The sequence below is a fragment of the Denticeps clupeoides genome, chromosome 20 (genome assembly GCF_900700375.1).
Source record: "Denticeps clupeoides chromosome 20, fDenClu1.1, whole genome shotgun sequence".
In the NCBI taxonomy this organism is placed as follows: Eukaryota; Metazoa; Chordata; class Actinopteri; order Clupeiformes; family Denticipitidae; genus Denticeps; species Denticeps clupeoides.
In genome coordinates, this window is record NC_041726.1 from 10,625,186 (window position 1) to 10,648,942 (window position 23,757).

General features: G+C 44.6%; 2 protein-coding genes across 2 annotated transcripts; both read right to left on the reverse strand.

Moving 5' to 3' along the window:
* Window positions 1-84: 84 nt before the first annotated feature.
* On the reverse strand, window positions 85-5,141 carry nhsl3 (NHS like 3). The gene is made up of 3 exons (XM_028963465.1): window positions 4,764-5,141; window positions 1,167-4,583; window positions 85-1,079 (listed from the first exon to the last, which is right to left on the reverse strand). Exons 1-3 carry the CDS (start codon window positions 4,795-4,797, stop codon window positions 1,042-1,044), a joined length of 3,489 nt encoding a protein of 1,162 aa, XP_028819298.1. The 5' UTR covers window positions 4,798-5,141; the 3' UTR covers window positions 85-1,041.
* Window positions 5,115-18,535, reverse strand: LOC114769982 (uncharacterized protein KIAA1522 homolog). The gene is made up of 5 exons (XM_028963474.1): window positions 18,437-18,535; window positions 17,859-18,089; window positions 5,801-5,959; window positions 5,394-5,431; window positions 5,115-5,311 (listed from the first exon to the last, which is right to left on the reverse strand). The coding sequence occupies exons 2-5, from the start codon at window positions 18,061-18,063 to the stop codon at window positions 5,126-5,128; spliced, it is 588 nt and encodes a 195-aa protein (XP_028819307.1). The 5' UTR covers window positions 18,064-18,089; window positions 18,437-18,535; the 3' UTR covers window positions 5,115-5,125.
* Window positions 18,536-23,757: the final 5,222 nt, after the last annotated feature.

The following is a 23,757-nucleotide window of genomic DNA, read 5'->3' on the forward strand; positions in this document are numbered from 1 at the left end:
GTCTTTGAATCCTCTCTTGTACTGCCTATTATTGGTTAGAATGTTGTTCAGGGAATGATGTTGTAAACAAATAAGACACAATGATAGTTTCAAGGAAAATATATTTGCGTACATTTACAAATATTATGTGTATTTTACAGTGATACTCAAAGCAAGTGCTGTGGAAGGGGTGGGTGTGTTTTGCTAATTAAAAAATTCACTCCATTTGAGTAAAACATGAAGACTAACGTGTGTAATACTGTAAATCTGCATGTATGGCAGTGAAATCCACTGCCTTTAAGTTAGAAGCAGCTAAAGGGACATCAGTCAACATCATTATTCAGGGCAGCGGTGGCCTAGCGGATAAGGAAACAGACCCGTATCTGAAGGTTGCAGGTTCAAATCCTGAACCACCAAGGTGCCACTGAGCAAAGCACCGTCCCCACACACTGCTCCCCGGGCGCCTGTCAGGGCTGCCCACTGCTCACCAAGGGTGATGGTTAAAAGCAGAGGACACATTTTGTTGTGTCACCGTGTGCTGTGCTGCTGTGCTTCACAATGACAATCACTTAACTCATAATCTCTCTGCCCTGCTCATGCAATAATCAAATATTAGCATCACACACAACTGAAATATTCATACATGGTGGTTATGATATTGATTGGTAGAGCTCACATGAACCTCACATACAATGCAGTTCTGTAATTGTTTGGAAAGATCAGCAGCCAGTCCGGTGGCTGTATTAATAGTGGTCAGTACACTAAATGGCCACGAGATGGAAATCTCAGCTTGTAATGAGAAGTACATGCAATGACGTTGAAAGAATGAACACAGCCAACACGGGGCCAACTTGGCCAGTGCAGACAAAAACTAGTTTAGAAAAATACTCTGAATGCTATAATAAAGCATATTGAAGGATCATAATGGAGAACTTTTTGGCATAAATATGAAGGCCATTTTAGGCTAAGGCATTGTCATGTAACAGTCAAAATAAATCTTCCAGCTTCATGTTGACCTCTCTGATCTTTTTATTTGAAGTTCTTGCTTGGAATATGTGTTTTTCATGAATCGTCAGTTATCGTCGTAACTTCTTCTCTACCTGGAAAAGTGAACAAAGCTTAAATAAGCCTGGGGAATATCAGGGAAAATAGAAGATGGTGTTACTCAGAGTAACTATGATTCATACTTGCTGACTCCTGGCCTTGTAAGGTTTGTGCTTGCTGGCCTGCAGGCTGCATTGTCTCAGTCTCTCCATTTGTGTCCACAACCACAGAAGGCTCTTGAAGGTCACCCTGAAAGCTTCCAGCTCCAGTAGGTATGGCTAATATTGTCTTTTCTGAAGCTATTCCATGTATTGGCTTCTTTGCAATAGGAGGGGGCACTTTTTTTATTACTACTGCCTTGGCCTGGCTGGGAAACTGCGTTAGCTCAGCTACCAAGCTCTGCTGGAGGTCAGTCTGGGCCTCAGGAGAAGAAGGTGTCTCAATGACCACCCTTTTAGTGTTCTTAGAGAATATGAAACTGGCAGTGGATGCTGGAGACTTGTGCAAATCTGTTCCATCCAGAGACTTTGGAGATGTCAATACTAGATCATTGTTTGGTGAGTGCAAGGATCTCCTAACTGGGAGCCCATCTCTGGAAGACAAGGCTGCCATCTTCATCCTTACTGCCTCTTGCAAACACATTGATGGGGAAGTGACACTGGCAGCAGGGGACTTTGAGGTGCATGGGGATTTCATGCAAAGTGACTTACGGATGGGTTTCTGTGGTATAACATGACCAGGGGTTGGACTTTGAAAGGATGTGTTCTCAGTGCTGGGTGTCTTCTCCTGAGAGGAACATTTGACCTGGCCTTCAATATTACTGGCAATGGATCTCAGGCGTACCATCTGAAGGAGTGATGGTGTGACCAATGGAATGTTGGCATCATCCTTCACTGGAACTGGAACACTTTTGATTCTTGACAGCAGTTCTTTGCTTTGACTTTCATTGCTTTTCTGTCCTGATGGTCTCCTGAAAATCAAAGGACCTTCTGCTGAAGGTAAGTCTGGGGAACTAGTGCTAGCTAGTTCAATTGGTTGAAGACAGAATGCCTCTTGTTGTGGAGGTGAGCCCTTTATCAGTGAAGAAGCTCCAGAAGTTGCTACATTCACTGTAACTCTTGTGGTCTGATGACAGGTTTGAACAGAGTTACTACATTGTTCTTCATTAGAGGCCATCTGTAGGTTGACTGGTTGAACCTGAGGAAGACCATCAGTCTCTTCACCTTTACTTTCTAATGAATGCCCTTGTTTTGTGATGATGATTAGTAGGGTGTCCTGTGTATCAGAGTTCACTAATGTTTCCTGATAACAAGGTGGTGGGGGTGGAGGAAAGTCTAGGTCATCATGTACATCAAAAACCAGTTCAGACAGTTCCTGCATGGGGGGAGGAGGTGGGGGCCAGGTAGACTCCATTGGGACCAGATCTTCCTCAGTGGGAGTGGATATCATTGGGATAAAATGTGTTTTTGTGGGAGGTGGTGGAGGAGGATAAGCAGGAGGTGGAGAGTGTGGTGGGGAAACACCAGTATGTTTCTCAGTAGACAATACATATGTGTGGTCAGTTTTCGAGGTGTCCATGGTAGTATGCTCAGGACAACTCAGATACTCTATTAGTCTTTCCTCAACTGTCAGCGAGCTGAATGTCTTGTCTTCATCTAATGGTGTGACTTCAATTTCAGCTTTGACTTTTATTGTCGGAACCTGTGGATTACCTCCATTTTGCATGGTAAGGTTTTTCTTCACGACCATAGGTGTTTCCTTTTTTGATATTACGGGGCTCTTCTTGAAATCTGTCCTTTTCTGAACTTCAACTTTTAGACTCTCTTCCTTCCTTCTTTCTCCTTTCTTAATTATGTCCTGTACTTTCCTGTTCATGTTGTTCAAGTACTTATTCACACTTCCATTCATTTGGTCTTGTATATTTATAATTGTTGTGTCTTCTTTAACATTATCTTTGGTTTCAGAATGAGATGCCTTCTCTTCACATCCTTCATCATGAGATGATGTCTTTGCTATAATAGGCTCGTTCTCATTTGTTCTCTGTGCCTCCTGCCTTTGCTTATGAGCTTTGTTTTTTTGCTGGTTCTTCTGTAGCTGATTGATATTACTGAGGTCAGGACCAGGACCACACAATAGTTCAATTGTACGTTTATTATGTGCCCAGGTTTCAGGGGGTGGGGGAGATGGCGCTTTAACCTTGGGTGGAGGTGGAATGTTTAGAAGATTCCTGAGGGTTATTGGTAAAGGTGCTGGAATGCCTGGATTTTCTAACACAGCAGGAGAAGGCACTTTGGGTACCTGTGATGTGTCTTGATGTAATGTCTCAGATTCAACTGAACCTAGAGATGTAATAGATGATGCCGAGATAGTAGGTGATGTATATGATCCTGTCCTCTCTGCTGTTGTGGACTGTACCTTTTCCTTGCCTGGCGAGGGGGAGCACATCTCCTTTGGAGAGAGAGTTGGTGTGCCACTTCGACTAGAGTATCCACTGGAGGGGGACACGGTTCTTTCGAATTTACCTTGGACAGCTGGGACTTTATGTAGGGATGTAGGGAAGTTTGATTCAGTCTGATCCCCAGTGGAGGGCTGGTCAGGACTTAGTGGAGTGGAGGTGATGGAAGACTTGGACTTATCCAGAGAGCTGGACATTGCAGAATTAGTAGGACATCTAAAACAGACTGAAGACATGTTCTCTTCCCCCAGATCCTGATCCTTACTTACTTCCAAACTCCCTGAATTGGAGACACTCAAATGTGGAGACAGTTCTTGTGACCTCTGCTTTATCTTCTCATGATGTAATGAGTATGTTCTCCTTGGTGGAGCTGGGGGATGTTTAGTCTTCATCACAGAAAGGCTGCGAGAGAAGGAACGGCTGCTCCGGGCACTCTCCCCTGAACTGACCAAACCATTACCATCTTTACTTCTTGGCCTGGATGAGTTGGTGGCCCTCCATAACAAGACTTGGTCCTCTGTCATTTGATCTGAAGCCTCCTTGACACAGCTGTCTCGCGGTGGGTAGACACAACTTTCCTTAGATGAGATTGTGGAAGAATTTGAAACTATTGTCTCAGAGGACCGTGAGTGGCTTTGTCTGGAGCTTGTGGAGGAAGGTCCATCCTGGGTGCTTCCTTCAGAATGTGAAGAAGCTGAGCTGCCTGATGTCAAGCTGCTCTTGCTGACTGTGCGCATGCTTTGTCTGCGATTGATCTTCATGACGTCTACTACAGCAGGCAGGACTGCATTGGGGATTATCTTAGACAAGTAGGTGGCCTGTGGTGAGACAGACATGACAGGGCCTGGAGGCTCCTGCAGGAAGCAGGGTGATATCAAGCCTGGTAGAGCCAGGGATTTAGGTCTCTGCATGTTTGGCCTTTGGCTAAAGCCACAGTTATCCCTGCAGACATCATGCATGTGATGTTTGAGAAGGTCTTTTTGGAGGTGCACACGCGCTCCCACGTTGATGGTTGACATTTCTCCATCAGTTGTAGGAATGACCACCACTTCAGGGGAGTTCCCACCTTTTCCATTTGGGAGAGTATGGACTCCTTTTTGCATACCTGTATTTAACAGAGGAAAACACTGTGGTCATGGCAACAAATCTATTTTTAATCATTTTGAAGCATTTACTAAGCTGAACAATGGCGTGGGTGGTCTACAGGTTAATTTAAAGTAATATATCAAACAAATAAATAAGTCCTACTTCTTCATTAAGATGCTGTGTGGTTTATGAAACCTACTCAGTTCCATGTGAACATGTTGAGGTATGCCCATAATCGTTGTCCTCCTGCCCCTTCTCTTGGTCCTGTCCAGTTTCTTTGTTTGGTTCAAAGGCTTGAATGTTGAACCTAAAGGACACACTCAAGCATGAAAGACTCATACATTTATTTTCATTCAAAATATGCCAGTTCCATTTTGTTCCTTCCAGCTGTGGTGGGGTTTGGAATCTCTGCAACTCCTACATGAACATTTATGATCTGCAGTTGTCCTTGTTTCCCTAGCAACTCCTGGTTTGAATACAGTCTCCCTCCACATGAAACTATTTCCTGGCTGGGAATGTCGTGTTTGAGAAATACATGACAGGACAAGGATCCACTGAAGATCATCTTTGCAAACAAGAGGGTTTCATTAAGTTCAAATCTGGCTCAGGACACAAACCTTGGCGTGTCAATGCTGGCCGTGTTGAAGACACAATGAACAATGAGTTTCTGGACGTATTCCCAGACTCCGGTGACCCGTCTCTGTCCCTTGGGCTGCTGTCCCTCTCAAGTTGTGGGATAACTGCAGACTAATGATAGAATTCATGTCCACTACTTTCAGTCTGTCCAATGTTCTCATGGACATGTTTGCAGTTTTAATGAAGACCTTACCTCAGTCTGATTATCTTGATACGTCAGACCATTTCTTTCTGTGCAGAAAGAAAATCACATAAATCTTACAGTGCAACATACTGGTACATCCAGAATAGGTGCTGCATGTGAAAGGTTCTTGGACAGATGTTGCTGTCTTGTGCAGCACAGCACACAGTGACACAACGAAATGTGTCCTCTGCTTTTAACCCATCACCCTTGCTGAGCAGTGGGCAGCCATGACAGGCAGTGTGTTGGGCGCTTTACTCAGTGGCAACTTGGCAGTTCAGCAACCTTCTGATTACGGGGCCGCTTCCTTAACCACTAGGCCACCGCTGCCCCATTTGTCATATGCTATTTGTCATAGTAACTAAAGGTCTGGGTACACCATGGTCACCATTGAGCAGTTAAATGGAAACTGGACTCACCCTCTTGCTGCTGGACCTTCAGCCCCATCTGAGCCTCAGAGTGCAGGTCCTGCAGGTACTGTGACCTGCTGCTGCTTTCAATGAACACATTCTCCTGGTAGTGCTGGGAAGCCATGTAGTGCACTGCTAGCTTCTTCTGCCCATCCTGCTTGGAACCAGCTGAGGAAAATCAGAATAGGAATTGTAATAAGTAATTAATTATTATTTTAATTGAAGGTGGTTGATAATATGTGATCACTAGTCTTGATCACTATTATTGAACTGTACTCTCTGATGGCTCGCATGCATCTGACTCAGATGAGGTGAGTAAGGTGTAAGATCATTAGAGAATTAGAACATGTGAGGGTTGAAAATAACTCTCACAAAGCACGGCATGCAAATGATTATGGTTTAATAAGCAATATGTTTTACGATTTGTGACAAACATGTCTTTTCCATAAAGTGCCCACCGCAAGCTTTCTGATAAACTTCAGCTTCCCCATGTTTGACCTTCTCACAAACTCAGACGGGTTCCGAGACTGCACTGCTGAGGTTAATCCTCCAGCATTCTTTACAAGTTGCCATGACGCTGCAGGTAGTCCAAATCCCTCTTGGATCAGATCAGGAGGCAGATGCACGTCCAACCCTCATCTGAGAGGACATAATGCTGTCGACTGGCTAATCCCTGAAAAAAACAGATGAGGATTGCTCTAATAGTCCCTTGAACAGAAGATCGCAGCCGTCCTTGATCACGTTGTCTCAGATGGTTCACTTTGTGGGCTGCACTGTGAGTCCTTTCTTCATCTTAGTATGAAAAAGCAAACTACCAATGACCATTTAAGCATTGTTATAAGCCAACAGGACAATGCCAGTCCAGAAACGTGGAGGTTGAGGTGACACCGACCATTATCTGGTCAAAAGGGAGAAACATGACCCTTAGGACTGACCTTTACCCCCTGGACACACTGTCCAAGGAAGAATAAAGAGATTTAGATCTTTTCCCACCCCCCTCTCCCTCAAAGTCCATCTCAGGTTGGTGGCAAAAACGTGCCTCAGTGAAGTCACCTTTTATCTGAGTCTCTGGAGCCCCACATTTTAACGTCTGGATTAGTGGGACGATTCTGTTGATGATTGGTGGACAGCATACAGCATCTTTCCCACTGTACGAACCATTCCTTCAGCGGATTTATTAATGGACTTTTCCTACTATGAAGAGCGGTTGAATGAGGTTTGCATTAATTGTCCAAGTCTGAATAAAAGAAGCCCAACGGCGCAGCTCTTAGGTTTCCTGATGTAACAGATCCAGCCGCAGTAACAGAACAGAGAGCTGAAAGAAGCAGACTCAGGAGAGAAGGAAACCTCAGTCCTCAGTCTTTGTTACAATGATTTTTTTCAAAGGAAATGCAGATGGATTAAGTTCCAGGAGAGCTGAGAATTCAGAGGGACGCCGACAAACTCCAAACCATTCCTGTTTACATTCACCAAGGACTGCTGATGTCCACTCAGCCACGCGGACATTTAGTGTCTCACATCCCACCGTGGCGGAATGTCTGGGGACATCTCATCACCTGCTCCATCCTCCCTGCCGCCTGGCAGCGTCTGATTACTCGATTTATTCAATCTTAAACTTTGCACAAGTTGTTATAAACTTTATACTGATGTGTAAGAACATTCATTTTAATTTGCACAACTTAACTGTTATAAAATGAGTGGAATAAATATGAAAACTGCATTTACTCATACTTTTGTAGTAGTGTCTGACATTGTAAGCTGTACTCACCCCTCTTTTTGAAGGCTGACAGCAGGGAGCGGACATTGTTACTCAGGAAGACAACCATGTCTGAGCTGAGACCAAAATATTACTATAAACGAGTATCATCAGCTTCCAGCAAGAGGGCGAATGTTGCTGCTGCTCCCGCCTGAGAGGGGCGGACCAATGAGAGGCAGCGATCTCCACCAACCCCGGCTCCACCCACTCCTCCTCCCCTACACCTCTATTGTGATGCAGCAGCAACCGTTTTCTGAACCCCGCCCCCCTTTACAGGAATTCACCCAGACGTTGACAAAGAAGGGCTGAGCATCTGCTCACACACACACACACACACACACACACACACACACACACACACACACACACACACACACACTTTTGCAATAGAAAGAACTGAACTGAAAAAAAAGTTCCTTTAATCCCAACATTATTCCCATTTCCACTCAACCTATCTCCCAACCCAGAACACACAGAGCCGCAGGAGGTACAGCAACGTCCTGCCACCTCCTGTAGCTCCACCCACATGTCCATCCTGGCACCGGACCTAGGTCTCCAATTTAATATCTATTTTTATATCTCCCATTAAACTGTACAATCACCATTTTTACATAAACAACATAAACGCCTGCTCTTTCATATGGCCTTGGTCCCCTGGCTACAATCTTTAGTGACGGGGACAGTCCCCCTGGAGACTAGGTGAGAGTGTTACTTACTACGCTATTACCATAATCATCAAAAGATCTGACCCCAAGGCTCCAGCACAGGGATGCTGTGTCTGTCCCTACAGGACCCAGAAAACGAACACATGACATTACACAGGAAAGGCATTCATACACGTTAAGTTCCGTTTATTGCACTGGCCACCAGGTGGCGCTGCAGATTCCAGTGATGTCGTGGTTGGTTTTGCAACTGTCTTATTTCTAATATTCATCATGCCTGTGGTGTGGTAGAACACGACTGGCCAGCTAATTTGGGTATAAACACCAAAGGCAACATCTCATCTGGTTCATCCAGGCACTTGTGTCATATTCAGTTTAATCACAATGCTGCATCTTCTCAGATGGAACACAGATGACAAGTCCACTTCCTTGATCTGGAAAAGCTGACTGTTAATAATTATTTATTACATAATTATTTAGATCCAGTTTTCCTTACAATCAGTATTTACAGGGACAGTCTCTCTAGAGACACTGAGGGTTTAGAGTCTTGCTCATAGACACAATGGTAGTAAGTGGGGTTTGAACCTGGGAATTTGCGCTCTTCTGGTTCATGGCTACTGCTACCCCTACTGCTGCCTGTTGTAATGAGGAGGCTTTTAAACTTGTCACCTATAATAAAGGTGGCATCTGGTCACCACAACAAACATTTTTAAAAATGCTCATATAGTTATCATGAGAATCTGTTCTCAGTTCAATCACATGGATGAATGAACACATGGAGTCCAACAGAATAACTGTTTCTGTGCACATTAGAACAGCAGTAAAGGGAACGTTTAATCGAGGGAACCGCAGAGTAGAACTGATTCAATAAAATATAATCAGAAGAACAAAGCAAAGATGCCATTTTAACTACTGGAACCATCTGACAAAGCAAACAGACCAACCATGAACTCCAACCTTTCACAGTCAACAGGGGATCAGCAGAAGCTTGTCATCACTATTCAGTTTCTAGGTCCCAATCACTGGTTCTTTTGTTACATATAAAAAAATGCAGAGATTAAAAAAATAAAAACAGAATAAACTCACACCCACTTGTTCCAGAATGTTCAACCGCAGTCTTGTATACGTGTACGTGCATACGTGTGCGTGTAAGTGTGCGTGTGTGTATACGTGTGCGTGTACATGCTGATTCACAGATGGAGGTTCTCACATCAGTGAGGTTCCATCCTGATCACTCTCAGTCTTGGGCCTTCTGATTATGCCTGGAAACCCACCATGCATAGGTTTACATCACTGATTGGATTTTACTGTATTTAGTGGTTCAGCTGCTTTAAAGTCCCACACGCTGCAAATCAAGTCACTTCCTGTCAAAGTTCTCCACCATACTGTGAATTCTAAAGAAGGGGACGGAAGACGTTGCATGAACATGTCTGAGATATGCAGCCCTCTGGTTCCTCCAGGTGCTTCTGTCATTTTCAAAGATTCAGTTTAATTGTGCCGAGTGTCCAAGTCAACTTCAACCTGGCAAAGCTGCACATCTGACTGTGTTGAGGGACTCATGACACATGATGTTTACCCGCCTCGTCATTTACTCCATCCAACTTCTCCTGGAGTGAGGAACACAGAGGCTATTTATAGCATTATGTGGAAAGTGCTACGTTCGTCGGTCCCTGTCACGTCCTGTACGAAGGTTACAGGCTCGAAGTCAACCTGGTGGGAGGCAAGAACACAGCAGGATCTCTTACACCGTGAAACCTGAATCCTGCAGAAAAATCAATCCTGCAGCCAGACTCTGCATCAACACATATTCTTTTATCCTGTTCGAAGATGAGGAAAGCCCCCACCCTGCTCTGAAGCTCTTCAGGCTCATGTACATGTGCCGTGACACTCCCAGCTATAAAATCATCTACATCCCACGAGCGCTACAGAAAAATAAAAGGTTGAGATGGTCTGAGACAGACAGAAGACGCTCTCAGGTCGGCTGCGATGCGTAAGAGCCTTGTTATATGTTCTCGTGGCTTCTAATGCTTTAACTCGATTTGTGTCTAATGTAGGAAATGGCTGCAGTGAGTCCATTTAGAGACTGAGACAGAGAGAGATGTGTGTATTTGAGAACTTCACTTCTACTTCAGCAGAACAGAAGACTGGTCAGTGCTGATTTTTTTACCACCACAAAACAGCAAAGAAAAAGAGCAGAGTCCAACACTCATTCCAGAGAATCTCTCTGATCCTGATCCCGGATGGCAGTGATTCTGGGTAAAGACTCTGAGTATCCAACCCTGGTAAATACTTGCACACAGACACAGTGTCGACAAAGGGGTGAACCTTGCATCTGAAATTGCTGTGAACACTGGTCCATTCTCCTCTTCTCACACTACTGGTTTACAAGGAAATGAAATTCCTCTTCAGATATTCCTACTGGGAACATATAATTTCCTGTTGACCTACTGATAACAGGCAGAGACCTGGGGATACAGGTGAATTCAGAAGCTGTGAGATAATAAAGCTGCTCTCCCACTTCCTTCTATCCCTGGCCCACTTCTTCTCAGATAAGAGAGATTCCAAGGTTTTCTTGTGAAATTCTCTGGGATTATGGAGCTCTGTTCGTGACAAAATGAAACATGGAATATGAAGTCCGGCCCAAGCCCTTCTCTATGAAATGAATAATAACAGCGACCAGTTCTTCACCAGCATTGAGGGAAGGGAGTATTCATGTTCTCCAGTCTCACTCGGGATGGGGAGTTTACAGAAAACGAATTGTGTGACTCTGCTGGGACTGTTTCTGAACAGATTTTGTCTTGTTTTGGGGAGAGTTCAGGCTAAGGGCAGAAATGTTGAGTCCTCCTCCAGTCACACAGAACATAAATCAGAAAGAGGAACATACCCAGACTTTTTAAGAGTCGGCAGAGCAGCAGTATACAAAACACCATCAGCTGTTTAGATGTATAATAACTATCATGACGTTACAGACGTGATAACCTCAGCAGTATAAAGAACCTTATCAGCTGTACAGATGTATAATAACCAGCCTGACGTTACAGACTTGATAACCTCAACAGTGTAAAGAACATCATCAGCTGTATAGATGTATAATAACTAGCATGACGTTACAGACTTGATAACCTCAACAGTATAAAGAACATCATCAGCTGTATAGATGTATAATAACTAGCCTGACGTTACAGACTTGATAACCTCAACAGTATAAAGAACATCATAAGCTGTATAGATGTATAATAACTAGCATGACGTTACAGACTTGATAACCTCAACAGTATAAAGAACATCATCAGCTGTATAGATGTATAATAACTAGCCTGACGTTACAGACTTGATAACCTCAACAGTATAAAGAACATCATCAGCTGTATAGATGTATAATAACTAGCATGACGTTACAGACTTGATAGCCTCAACAGTATAAAGAACATCATCAGCTGTATAGATGTATAATAACTAGCATGACGTTACAGACTTGATAACCTCAACAGTATAAAGAACATCATCAGCTGTATAGATGTATAATAACTAGCCTGATGTTACAGACTTGATAGCCTCAACAGTATAAAGAACATCATCAGCTGCATAGATGTATAATAACTAGCCTAACGTTACAGACTTGATAACCTACGCAGTATAAAGAACATCATCAGCTGTATAGATGTATAATAACTAGCCTCACGTTACAGACTTGATAACCTACGCAGTATAAAGAACATCATCAGCTGTATAGATGTATAATAACCAGCCTAACGTTAAAGACTTGATAACCTACGCAGTATAAAGAACATCCTCAGCTGTATAGATGTATAATAACTAGCATGACGTTACAGACTTGATAACCTCAACAGTATACATATCATCATCAGCTGTATAGATGTTGTAAGTCGCTCTGGATAAGGGCGTCTGCCAAATGTCGTAAATGTAAATGTAAATTTAAATGTAAATGTATAATAACTAGCATGACGTTACAGACTTGATAACCTCAACAGTATAAAGAACATCATCAGCTGTGTAGATGTATAATAACTAGCCTGACGTTACAGACTTGATAACCTACGCAGTATAAAGAACATCATCAGCTGTATAGATGTATAATAAGTAGCCTAATGTTATGGACGTGATAACCTCAACAGTATAAAAAACATTGTCAGCTGTATAGATGTATTATAAGTAGCCTGATGTTATGGATGTGATAACCTCAACAGTATAAAGAACATCATCAGCTGTACCGATGTATAATAACTAGCCTGACGTTATGGACTTGATAACCTCAACAGTATACAAAACATCATCTTCTGTAAAGATGTATAATAACTAGCATAACTTTACGGATGTGATTACCTATATAAAATGCCATTGGCTGTATTGCTCTCTAATAATTCAAACAATTCAATGAATCTAATTTAACATTAACAAACATTAATAAACAGAACAAAAACTGTCCAATTAGCTTATAGTACAAACACAATATTAATTAAGAGTTAAAATGTAATCACTTCAGATGTTTAACTGCTCCAGATTTAATGTTTGGCATGACACACCAGATTAGCATGAAGTCAATTAAATGATTAGAGGTAGGGTTGGGATAATAAAGAGTTAAACATTAATCATATTAGACATTAAGGTTTAATGTTTGGCACATTAACCCCTTTTAGTGTGGCATGATGGAAGTTTGATTGGCTGCATTGTGGGGGCCCAGTTGTTACTGATTAGCTGTTGCCATTTATTTTTATGTGGTTAAAATCTAACTGCAGCCATTCTGGACAATAGGAAAAAAATCTTAAAACACAAAGGAAAATATTTTACCATGAGTTTGATGTTATTTTTAAGTGTTTTTTTTCCTGCAGAATTAAAACCAGAATAATCCTGTTTGAGGTTTGAGGATTTTCTCATTTCTGTGTTCAGCCATATTCTTTAAAGGCAAGAGACCCACATTTGTTACTAAGACACTAATATGTTTGGAGAACCGACCACACTATATAGTTCTACTGTGGGATATAATCAGAGAGCTTTCCCCAAATAAGAGGCCATGACTTCTCTCTTAGTCCCTAACTCTGGATATGTTTGGAAGTGAAATGAATCGGATCTCCAACTGGAACCACCATGACGTATAGGAGCTCAGGGCATGTCCCGCCATGCAGATAGAATGGAAAGAGACACAAATAACAGCTTTATAATGGAGTTCAACTCCAAACGTGTTTGGTTTTCAGAGTTTCTCCCTTGCTAATGCCACTGAACTCATGTACTGTTGTCAGCAGCGACGCTGAAAGCCTTGGCGGCGTCAGGATGTGGTCGTCACGCTTTATTACATGAAAATAGCAGGGAGGAGCTGCAGTCAGGATTAATCTAGCGTTCTCGTGCACTATTATGTCAAATTGTGAAGGTGAGAAGGTGGTGAAGAAACAAATGGGACCCTTTTCATCAGCTGTGCAGCTGTATTATAGGGACTTGGTAAAGGGTTGAGATGAAAGCTGTGGGACAGGAGAAGTCCTAGATCAACGTTTCAGATGTGCCTTCTCCTCCCGTCAAAGAAAAGCTGCACGGTGCTGAGCCCACCACGCCTGACCTGCAGCAGCTTGGCTGCTTGTAATTCCGAATTTTATGCTCATTTTTATTTGTGTACTTCAGACTAATAAACCCCCATCATCTTCTTCCTGCGTTCAGTAATTCAGGGGGTACCAGACAGAAATTTTCCAATTGAGTCCTGTCCATTCAGGACACTGAGGAGCATCTTTGATTGTCAATTGTTGTTTCCTGATTATTTTCGTTCCAGATTGGTGCATTGTGGAAGATGAAAGACCATACTGTGGTGGTCACCATCATCACAGCCCATTGCTGGCATCCCAGTCAGATCCTGCATCAGGGTCACATGGGACATTCCCGAGTAAGTATTGGACTCGTCGTGGTTCACGGTGCTGCTGCTGCTGTCATACGTCACTCATGCTCGAACAAAAACACGAGGTGTGAAAATATTCATCTGCAAAAGCCTCGGAAAAAAACACACACACACACACACACACACACACACACACACAGCGCTTATCTGTTGCTCCAGGCAGCCTGTTTTTCCAGACACGCCCACACGACCTGGACCTCACACTCGCAGTCCACCCTGCACTCCACTACAGAACTCCACGACATTCTCGCGTAGCTTCAGAACAAAACACAGTTTTAACAGACCTGTCTTCCCAGCCTCCTCGCCTACCTGCTCTGACTTTATCCAAACGGCCCAAGTGCCAGAAGACCTTGGGTCTGCGGGGGCCGGAGAGGTGAGCAGGGTTCCGCTCCACCCTGTTCCTCATGATGGTGTTCCCCATGGTGGGGCATCCATAGAAAATCTTTCTTTCTACTCCTCCCCGTTCGGGAGCTCCTGAAGCCGTCCCGGCGCTGCCTGCCTGCCCGTGTGGCACAGTTCCTCTGGTTCTCCTCCTCTCCCTCCCTCCCTCTCAGCAGCGATCAGTCACGCTCTACCCAACCACAGAGGGAGGAGGGACACACACACCTCCAAACACACTGATCCTGATTCATCTCGTCTACTGACAACAAGATTCCCACCATCCTGTCTCTGCCCTACTAAATCTATTTAGCTTATTGGCTGTGTGTTCCCCAGCCTACTTCTCTCTTTTCTTCTTTTCACCTCACACGTTTGTGTGTCTCCAGTCAGAAAATCAAAAAGAAAATTGCAGCTTCACTCATCTCACACACTTTTCACACACCCTCAGGTTTATTGATTATTGCGGCTGCACACGCTGTCTCTGGCAATATTTCGGATGCTGCTCCTGAACGCAGCCCTCAGTATAATAACACAATATAACATAATGTCAAGTTGAACTGGTGTCAGGACTTGTGTCAGGATGGGGATTTTATTGGAAATTTATAAATGATGGCCCACTACCTCTAGGCCACCACTGCCACTACAACACCATGAAATTCTCTAACGCAGGGGCAACAGCACAACTTCAGAACTAAACCTTCAAGGCATTCATTACCACTAAACAAGATCCCCATACAGACTAGAACGGGGGTCACCGACCCTGGTCCTGCACAGAGCATCTGAATCTCAGAATGACACAGTTGAGGAACTGTAACTGAACTGAACTGAACTGAAAAAAACTCATGATGTTCATCGTGTTCATTCATGGTACACACCACAATCCCTCTTGGCAGTTGTTCTCCTCACAATGATCAATGTGGTGGCAGAACATAATCCCAACACAATCCCATCAGAATATTAATCCAGCATCCACTGTTAATAATAAAGGCCAATGTTGTGTGTGATGGTAAGATCTTTTCCGAACCTTAAATAAGCGCCTGTGGAGAATCCTGAATCCTTGGAATTTCAGTAAAGGAGAGGAAGTGCTGGGAGATCAGGCCATGGTGCCTGCATGAGTGTGTGTGTGTGTGTGTGTATTCCTAGTCTAACTTCACCAAAGGACACCATAGACTGGTGTTAGAGAAAGTCAGTTATGTGGCATAGATGTTTGTTTAGGTAGGCACTGGGCTGTGACAAGGTTATTATTAATATTATTATTAATATTATTATTATTATTTTCATGCAGGATGTTCCTGTTAAATTATCACCCATGTGAAAGGGGTTTGTCCGGATTTAAGATCCTGAACTCCCTCAAGATCAGTGTGGACCACATTTTATGCTGAGAATCAGTGTAATGATGTGAATTATACTGTCCCCTGGTGGGGACAAATTCAGATCAACTGAGATCCCTGGACTCTTCTATTCATCTGTCAGTCAGGTCTTCTGACAGAACACACACACCGAACACACGGTGAAAACATTGGATTTGTCAACATGGCTTTTTATGGAAACTGACTGGACTGGATTCCAGAAGAACCGTGGTCCATCCTGTTCACCTCTTCAACTTTTATCTCCACCAACTGAGCAGACAGGGACACACGCAGGAACGGCTTACACTGTGTATGGTCATTAGAAACGAATGTGGAAAAGGCAATGTTTGGTCTGGTTACCGTAGCAACAGAAAGACGGTTTGAATGATTTTGTCATCTCCAGCAGTAGTTGAAACACACTTTTCTTAATTTACTAATTACATCATGAGATGCTCTCAGCCAATGAGACAAATAGATTTTCAAACCCCACAACACAGCGGAGTAGAATTTGGGAGTTGCAGATGAAGAAGGAGAAGAAGATGAGGTCAACATGCCCATGACTGTACGTTACATAACACGGCCCACACGTGAAGAAACTCGACTCTCCTTCATTCTGCTCCCCACAACACATGGAGCAGCTCAGACAGGAGAAACATGGGGCGACTTCTAAAGAAGATCCATGCTGGCAAGTTCTTCTGCTCTTTCTACGAGAAGATCTGGTGGTAAAAAAAACGTCACCTCTCTGCATTTCTGGTCTTGTCCCACAGCTGTGTGGGTGTGGCCTCAGTTGTTACTGTCTGAGAACGGCGTAATGGCTACATACACAGCTGAGAGGAGGAGATGTTTATCTCATCTGTGGGTCGGAGGAGATACACATGACGGACTGAGTGCATCCAGATTTCTAATTTCACAACCTGGATTCTCGACACGAACATGAAGAGTAAATCCAAAACACAGGCTGGGGAGGCCACTGAGCAGAGAGATGGAGTCAATGATGTCAACTCCAAAAAGCCCCTGGAGCAGATAAAGGGCCTGAGGGAAGGGAGGTGACGCAACCATCAGCCCTTTGGCCTGGAGGTGTGGTGCCTGGAAATGGGGTGGAAAAGTGAAGGTTCCATCTAAACTCATTTCACTATGAAAATGAAAAACTGGGGCTGGGAGTGATATGAATAAAATCATATTCATATTCATATTGCTGTTGTGGGTTTAGTGACAATAATGCTATTTCCTAGAGTAAAGGTCTTCTGTATAATTTTGGATGGTACTGATTTGAACTGTGAAAGCAGCATGATCTCCTGATCTCCACCAGCCTCACCAACGAGTGGCTGTCTGTAATTCCATCACATGGAGGGGACAGGAGACTCAAGGAGCCATAATTAAACAGAAAAAAACTCGTCCATCACTCACCCTTTCATCTCAGGACCACGGAACATCTCAATCCACAAGGTGGCATTCAAACAAAAGCAAGACCCAGAAAAGCTCCTTTATTTAGCTTCTCGCTGGCCTTATCAGCTTTATTAGCAGATATGAGTGAACTTGTGGAAAGTTCCAGAGTAAAGTTCCCCAACAGGTTCCTAAAGAACAAGTCTCATGGACAGTAGGCAGAAAACAACAGGGAGGTAAAAAAAAAAAAACACGCCAGAGATGATCGTTTTCACCGTTCACGGCCATGAAGGAGTAGATGACGCCCGGGCTACAGTGAACGCCTCTTACCCTCAGACTTAAACTTAAAATCAGAATCACTAAAGTATCAGATGCCAGTTTTTTTCGTTTGCCGTCATCTGTGAAACTCCGCCGTTCCCAGCCCTGCGTCCATCCGACCAGTTTCCAACCTCAGCGGTGAAGCTGACCGTGCGACCTTTACTCTAACTGACCGTAGTTAGAAAACGTGGAGGCGCAACAAGAGTGAAGAGATTATCTGCACCAGACTGGGCGTGTCTCTGTGTCACCGCGGTAATCCTCCTGTTTTGGCGTCAGACTTGACGGGCCTTCATGATAACTCCAGGATCTCCTTTCCACGTACCATTACTCGTCTCCTGTTTGACGTCCCCAGGTTCCGGTCCCCGCTTCTGTCCGTCGCTGAGGCTCCTCCTCCTCGCTGCGTGTAGCCAGCTGAACGCTCGGCCCAGGGAGGCGCCGCGATTCTTGGCCTTGGGACGGCTCTGCTGGGCCACAATCTGGGTGATGTCCCTGGGAACCAGGTCCCCAGTGGAGCAGGTCCTGGACATCCTGCCAATCCTGCCAGTCTCAGTGTCTGAGAGATGCAAAAAGAGGTGAGGTATGGTGAGAAGTCGGAACGCGAGAGGGCAGGAATGCCGGGAAAAACGGAGCAGAGACAGAATAAAAGATAAAAGGAAATGGTGTTCTGGCGAAACGAGGGGAGAGTTTCTCACAGGCTCCTGCCACTTCACACAGACACACACACAGTGTAAACACACACACACAAATATGCCCCCACCCCTCTTCTCTCTCTCACACACAGACACAAGCCTACAAACACACAAACGTATTCCTGCAGCAATTTCTCTCGCACACACACAATAAACCCTGTAAAAAACACTCAAACCTCAGTAAGCGCGCACACAAAAAAAGACTCACAACCTCATGAACTGTGCGGCTGGTCTCCAGCTCGTCCGATTTCCAGCTCCATGCTGCTCTTCTGTCCGGGCTGAACATGTGCTGCCCTCCAACAAGAAGACCACACCCACCTACCGCTCCCTGCTCTCCTCCTCACACACTCACTTTTACACTCTCACTTTCTGCTTTTCCTTTGCTCGCACATCTGTCTGTCTGTGTTTGAGTGTGTAAGTGAGTGTGTGCGTGTGTGTTTTGTTTGAGTGTGTATGTCTGTGTGTGAGTGAGTGTGTGAGTGTGTGTTCTTTTTTGAGTGTGTTTTCCTGTGAGTGTGTGTGTGTGTGTGTGTGTGTGTGTGAGTGAGTAAGTGTGTGAGTGTGTGTGTGTTCTGTTTGAGTGTGTATTCCTGTGAGTGTGTGTGTGAGTAAGTGTGAGTGAGCAAGTGTGTGTTTCTGTTTGAGTGTGTATTCCTGTGAGTGTGTGTGTTTGTGATGGTTTGAGTGTGAGTGTTAGTGAGTGTGAGTAAGTGTGTGTGTGTGTGTGTGTGTGTGTGTGTGTGTGTGTTGCTCACAGGTGAACTGAAACCTGATCTGCAGCCTCTCACTCTTCCTCGATCCTGCTCCTTCACCCACTTAGAAGTGAAGTGATCGTCATTGTGAAACATTGCAGCACAGCACACGATGACACAATCAAATGTGTCCTCTGCTTTTAACCATCACACTTGGTGAGCAGTGGGCAGCCATGACAGGCACCCAGGGAGCAGTGTGTGGGGACGGTTCCTTGGTCAAGGTAGGGTGTAACAATTGGGTGCATATGAAATACACACCTGGCACAAACCTGCATGACAGCAGGGCGGGTATAAAGGTCAGGGTGGTAGTAGCCTAGTGATTAACACACTCGCCTATGAACCAGAAGACCCAGGTTCAAATCCCGCTTACTACCATTGTGTCCCTGAGCAAGACACTTAACCCTAAGTTGCTCCAGGGGGGGACTGTCCCTGTAACTACTGATTGTAAGTCGCTCTGGATAAGGGCACCTGATAAATGCCATAAATGTAAATGTAAGTGTAAAATGTAAATGTCTTGTGGAGCATCCGGTCGGGGCTACAACATTTTATGTGGACCCTGCAACTTGGGTGTTTAGTTGTTTTAAGTTCTGGCCACACAAAATCCCATTCCCAGTATGTCCCGCCTCTGCGCTTCATTCCCCTGTCAGCTCGTGGACGTGACATAGGGTAAAGAATAGGGTAAGGAATTCTCTCTTACAGGAAAATGAAGTGATAAGAAGATCAGGTGACCACATGTATTAATTATTAAACTCAGAACTGAATGCATTGTGAGAGAATTTATTATTTTAAATAGATTCCACCCATAATGAGAGTAATGTGACTATAGAGGGAGGATGGGGTGGTGGTAGTAGCCTGGTGGGTAACACACTTGCCCACACTAACACACTAACCCTGAGTGTCTACATGAAGACTGTGCCTGGAACAGCCCCCTGGCATCTGGATAAAGTTAATGCTGTAAATGTAAAATGTAATGTGAGGTCATGTGGGACAAGCACCCCATCATCTGAAATAATACCCCACATCACCACGGATACCAACAGCAGACCACAGCCACTCTACAGCACAGGGTGTCATCACTGTCCTGCTGCTGCTCAGATTTAAAATGGAACTAAAAAACAGGGGTGTGCAGATGAACTGAACTTCAGCTTCCCCTGTCTTCTGACCGGGACAAGTGTATGACAGATGGACAGAGCCATATTTACCCCAGATACGCAGATTTATGAAGAATAGATTTTTATAGAATTTGGTGTAGATGTACAGTGCACTATTATTAATATTTTATTTAAGGGCAGTTTGAGCATTTTACTCTTGACACCGTGGCATAGGGGTCTCAGTTCAAGGAGACTGACGTCAAGCTGAGATAACAGCCTGTCAATCATCTACTGAAACCTGGTCTTCTGAAGCTCTGAAGCACTTCATCATGAACTGTACTGATGTCACAGTCTCACTCACGCATGCTGGACAGATTGAACTGTTTAAATGTGGCCTTGGAGGACAGAAAACCGCCCCTTTCTGCCCATTTCTGCAAAGTCCTTGACGCGTCTGCTGTAAGTGTGAAGTATAAACAGGAAGTACAACTTTGCTGGGTGCTGCATTCTCCCCTCCGCTCGCTGAAAAGTCCTGAACAATGAGCCGTGTGAGGGGCGCATTCAGGTGTTCTAGCACACATTCCTCGTTACCACGGTGACTGGGCCCGCCGAATTACGGTCATCCTGGACCGGCCCCGTCCAAACTTCACCCATCCAGTCATTCGCCCTGTATTTATATCTATTTACTAACCAGAATAGAGCAGAACTGAATTAACCTCTCCACAGGTTTAAGCTTTCCATAGATGACGGTTCCAGAAGTAAAAAGAAATGATAAAAAATAATTGATTTTTGATAATTGAGTAAACATTTTATTTTCTCAGGACATTCCATTTCCCATTTTTGAATAAACACATTTCTGTCTCTGTCCCTGCTGTGGCATCCATGCGTGATTGGAATGTTGCTGGAATGTTACAGGTGGGTTATGCTCTTCTGAATCTACATGTTTGCGGTGTGGGATGTCCTGGTTCACAGCAGATCACGTAAAGGCCTCACAATTCCAGCCCCGCCCCCCCCGATGCCTGACCGCTGAGAGCGGCGGCAGGAAATCCCACCAGCCGGCTGGGATAAATCCCACCAGCCCCCCTCTTCCAGCTCCACATTATTCTGACCACTGCTGCTTTGTCCTCGTCAGACTGGATGAGGATGAGGACAAAGCGCACACACACACTGACATAACACACACACACACACACACATTATATTGTGTATAGTCGCCTTCATTCAAAAACACACACCCCACCAGTGTCCAGTGCAGTGAAGAGTGAGGCGATCTCCTCACCACCCTTCCTGAGAAAGGGACCGTTGGCAGCGTTCTACACTTTTTATTAATCTCCCCCAGATTAGGTGGATGGACTGAAACGAACTCGGAGCTTCAATTAAAGAGAATTTGGAGAGAGCCCAGGAACATCCTTCATTAGTTACATTTGAATGGGTGCTGTGAGGCAGCGTTTGGATGGGCTGTGGAGCTTCTCCATCAGCTGGAACGCTGCACTCGTTCCAGTAGTTCATCGAGCAGCAAACCCAACAGTTACAGGTTCAAAACCCTGCAGAACACAGAATTAAAAACGGGAGAGCGAGAGATAGAGAGAGAGAGAGAGGGAGAGTAAGATGTGTGTGTTTGAGAGAGAGAGAGAGAGAGCGAGAGAGAGGCGAGTCAACATTCCTGGAGCTCAGCTCCATTTGCACAACACAAAAGACATCAGGAAGAAAGAGTTGCCAACAAACACAGATGTGTGTCTTTGTTGTAATAATGAAACAGTGAAAGTGAAGTGATTGTCATTGTGAAACACTGCAGCACAGCGCACGATGACACAACGAAATGTGTCCTCTGCTTTTAACCATCACCCTTGGTGAGCAGTGGGCAGCCATGACAGGCGCCCGGGGAGCAGTGTGTGGGGACCTTGGCAACCTTCTGATTACAGGTCAGTTTCGTTACCCGCCAGGCCACCACTGCCCCAATAATTTCTGTTGTGGTGGAGCTCTGGAGCCCTGGCAGGTTCTGGTGTTGGGGGGGGACCTGCTGCTTCGGATGTGGACAGTTACTTTCTGTATATAAATGTGCCCAATCAGAGAATACAGAGACTGACAGACCTTCTGTCCTTCATCTGTCCATCATGTTGGTGCCACAGCCACATTTCTCTTCCCAGTTCTGTAACGTTCAACCACTGTCCAATACAAATCTCTGTAGAGACTTGGACAGGTCAGTGGCACTTCACTTCACACAACAACAACATGCTGCCACAGGCCCCGCCCACAGTCATACAGATGGAGACAAACTGAACTATTAGTGCTGCTGAAAATGTTGCGACCAGGAAAGGACTAAAACAAGGTTCTTCAGGTCCTTACCAGAGATGTCAGGTACCAGGTAGACCTACCCACCTTCAGCCCCACCCCACCATGCAGAAACCAGAGGATCACATGACCACCCTGTTCCTAATCAAAAGGAGGCTTTGAGTCTGAATTCCAGCATTTTTTGGAGCTGCCAAAATCCCAAGATTGGAAAAACTGCTGGAGTCTCTTTCTGCTGTAGTTGCTTATGGTCACAAGTGTGAATGATGCAAACAGAATGCAACTTACAGTGTTACAGCTTCCTGTCCTTCTGGTCTTCTGCGTTCTGTGTGCATCATTCACTCTTGTGTCCATAAGCAGCCACAGCTACCACTAAACTCCCCACTAAATCTCCCATTATTCCTCTGGTTGGTGATCAGATTGTAAGTGCCTTAAATAAAAAAGTGTTCCATTCCATGCCTCTTTGCTATATTTGAATGCAGACATGTGATTGAGATTCCCACCCCAGTTTTTTCCTTCCGAGAAACTCTTTCATGTGAAACTAAAAACAGAACGAAATGAACAGATTCTTATCTGCCATGGCCTGTTGTAATCTCAGCATTCAGCAGGAGAACAGGTTCATCAGTGCTGTGGTTGTACAGTAAATAGCAAGGAGTCATCACTGCCAGATATTTACAGGTGTCAGAAGAGCAAAATTTGTGTCCTTTAAACATCAGGTTCTTGACATCATGAGCAGCAGAAAGTAATTTTGCTGTCATTCTGAACTAAATGCATGGGAACTCATGAGGGTCCAGATCCAGAACCACCATTCACCCAAGCATAAGGGAGAGCACCTTTAAACATCTAAACATCTCCTGGGATTCCTGATGTCCATCTCACCTCCACTGTGTGTGAGCGTGTGTGGAAAAGTCAGGACGTTAACTACAAAAACTCCTGCTAAATGAGTTTTCTTTGGAAACTTTCCACTTCCTGTTGTAGTTCGGAGCGCTTCAACCCAGATCCCTGGTGCAATCTTCATGTGGTCATGTGACTTGGACAGCAACAGCCATCCTAATAGAAGTAACCTTAAAGGGAAGGTTTGAGGTCAATGCTGTTGACCAAAGGGTGGGATGGGGCGGATCAGCTAGTGGACCTCCAGCATTCCTGGCGAAACTTCAGTGCTTCCTCTCTGGAGCAGCAGACGGAGAGAACTTTGGCTGAGATCCTCAACATATAATGAGCATTTTTGGCAATTTGCTACCACCACGAGTTGCTTTGATCCCACATATCCATGGAGACAGCAGCTGGGGGGGCAGAGGACACGCACACATTCAGAATCAGAACAGACACGTTCTGCTATAACCAAAAACAGAAGAGCACAAAAAGTATGACGTCTACTCGAATTTTATTTGGCAGACATTGTT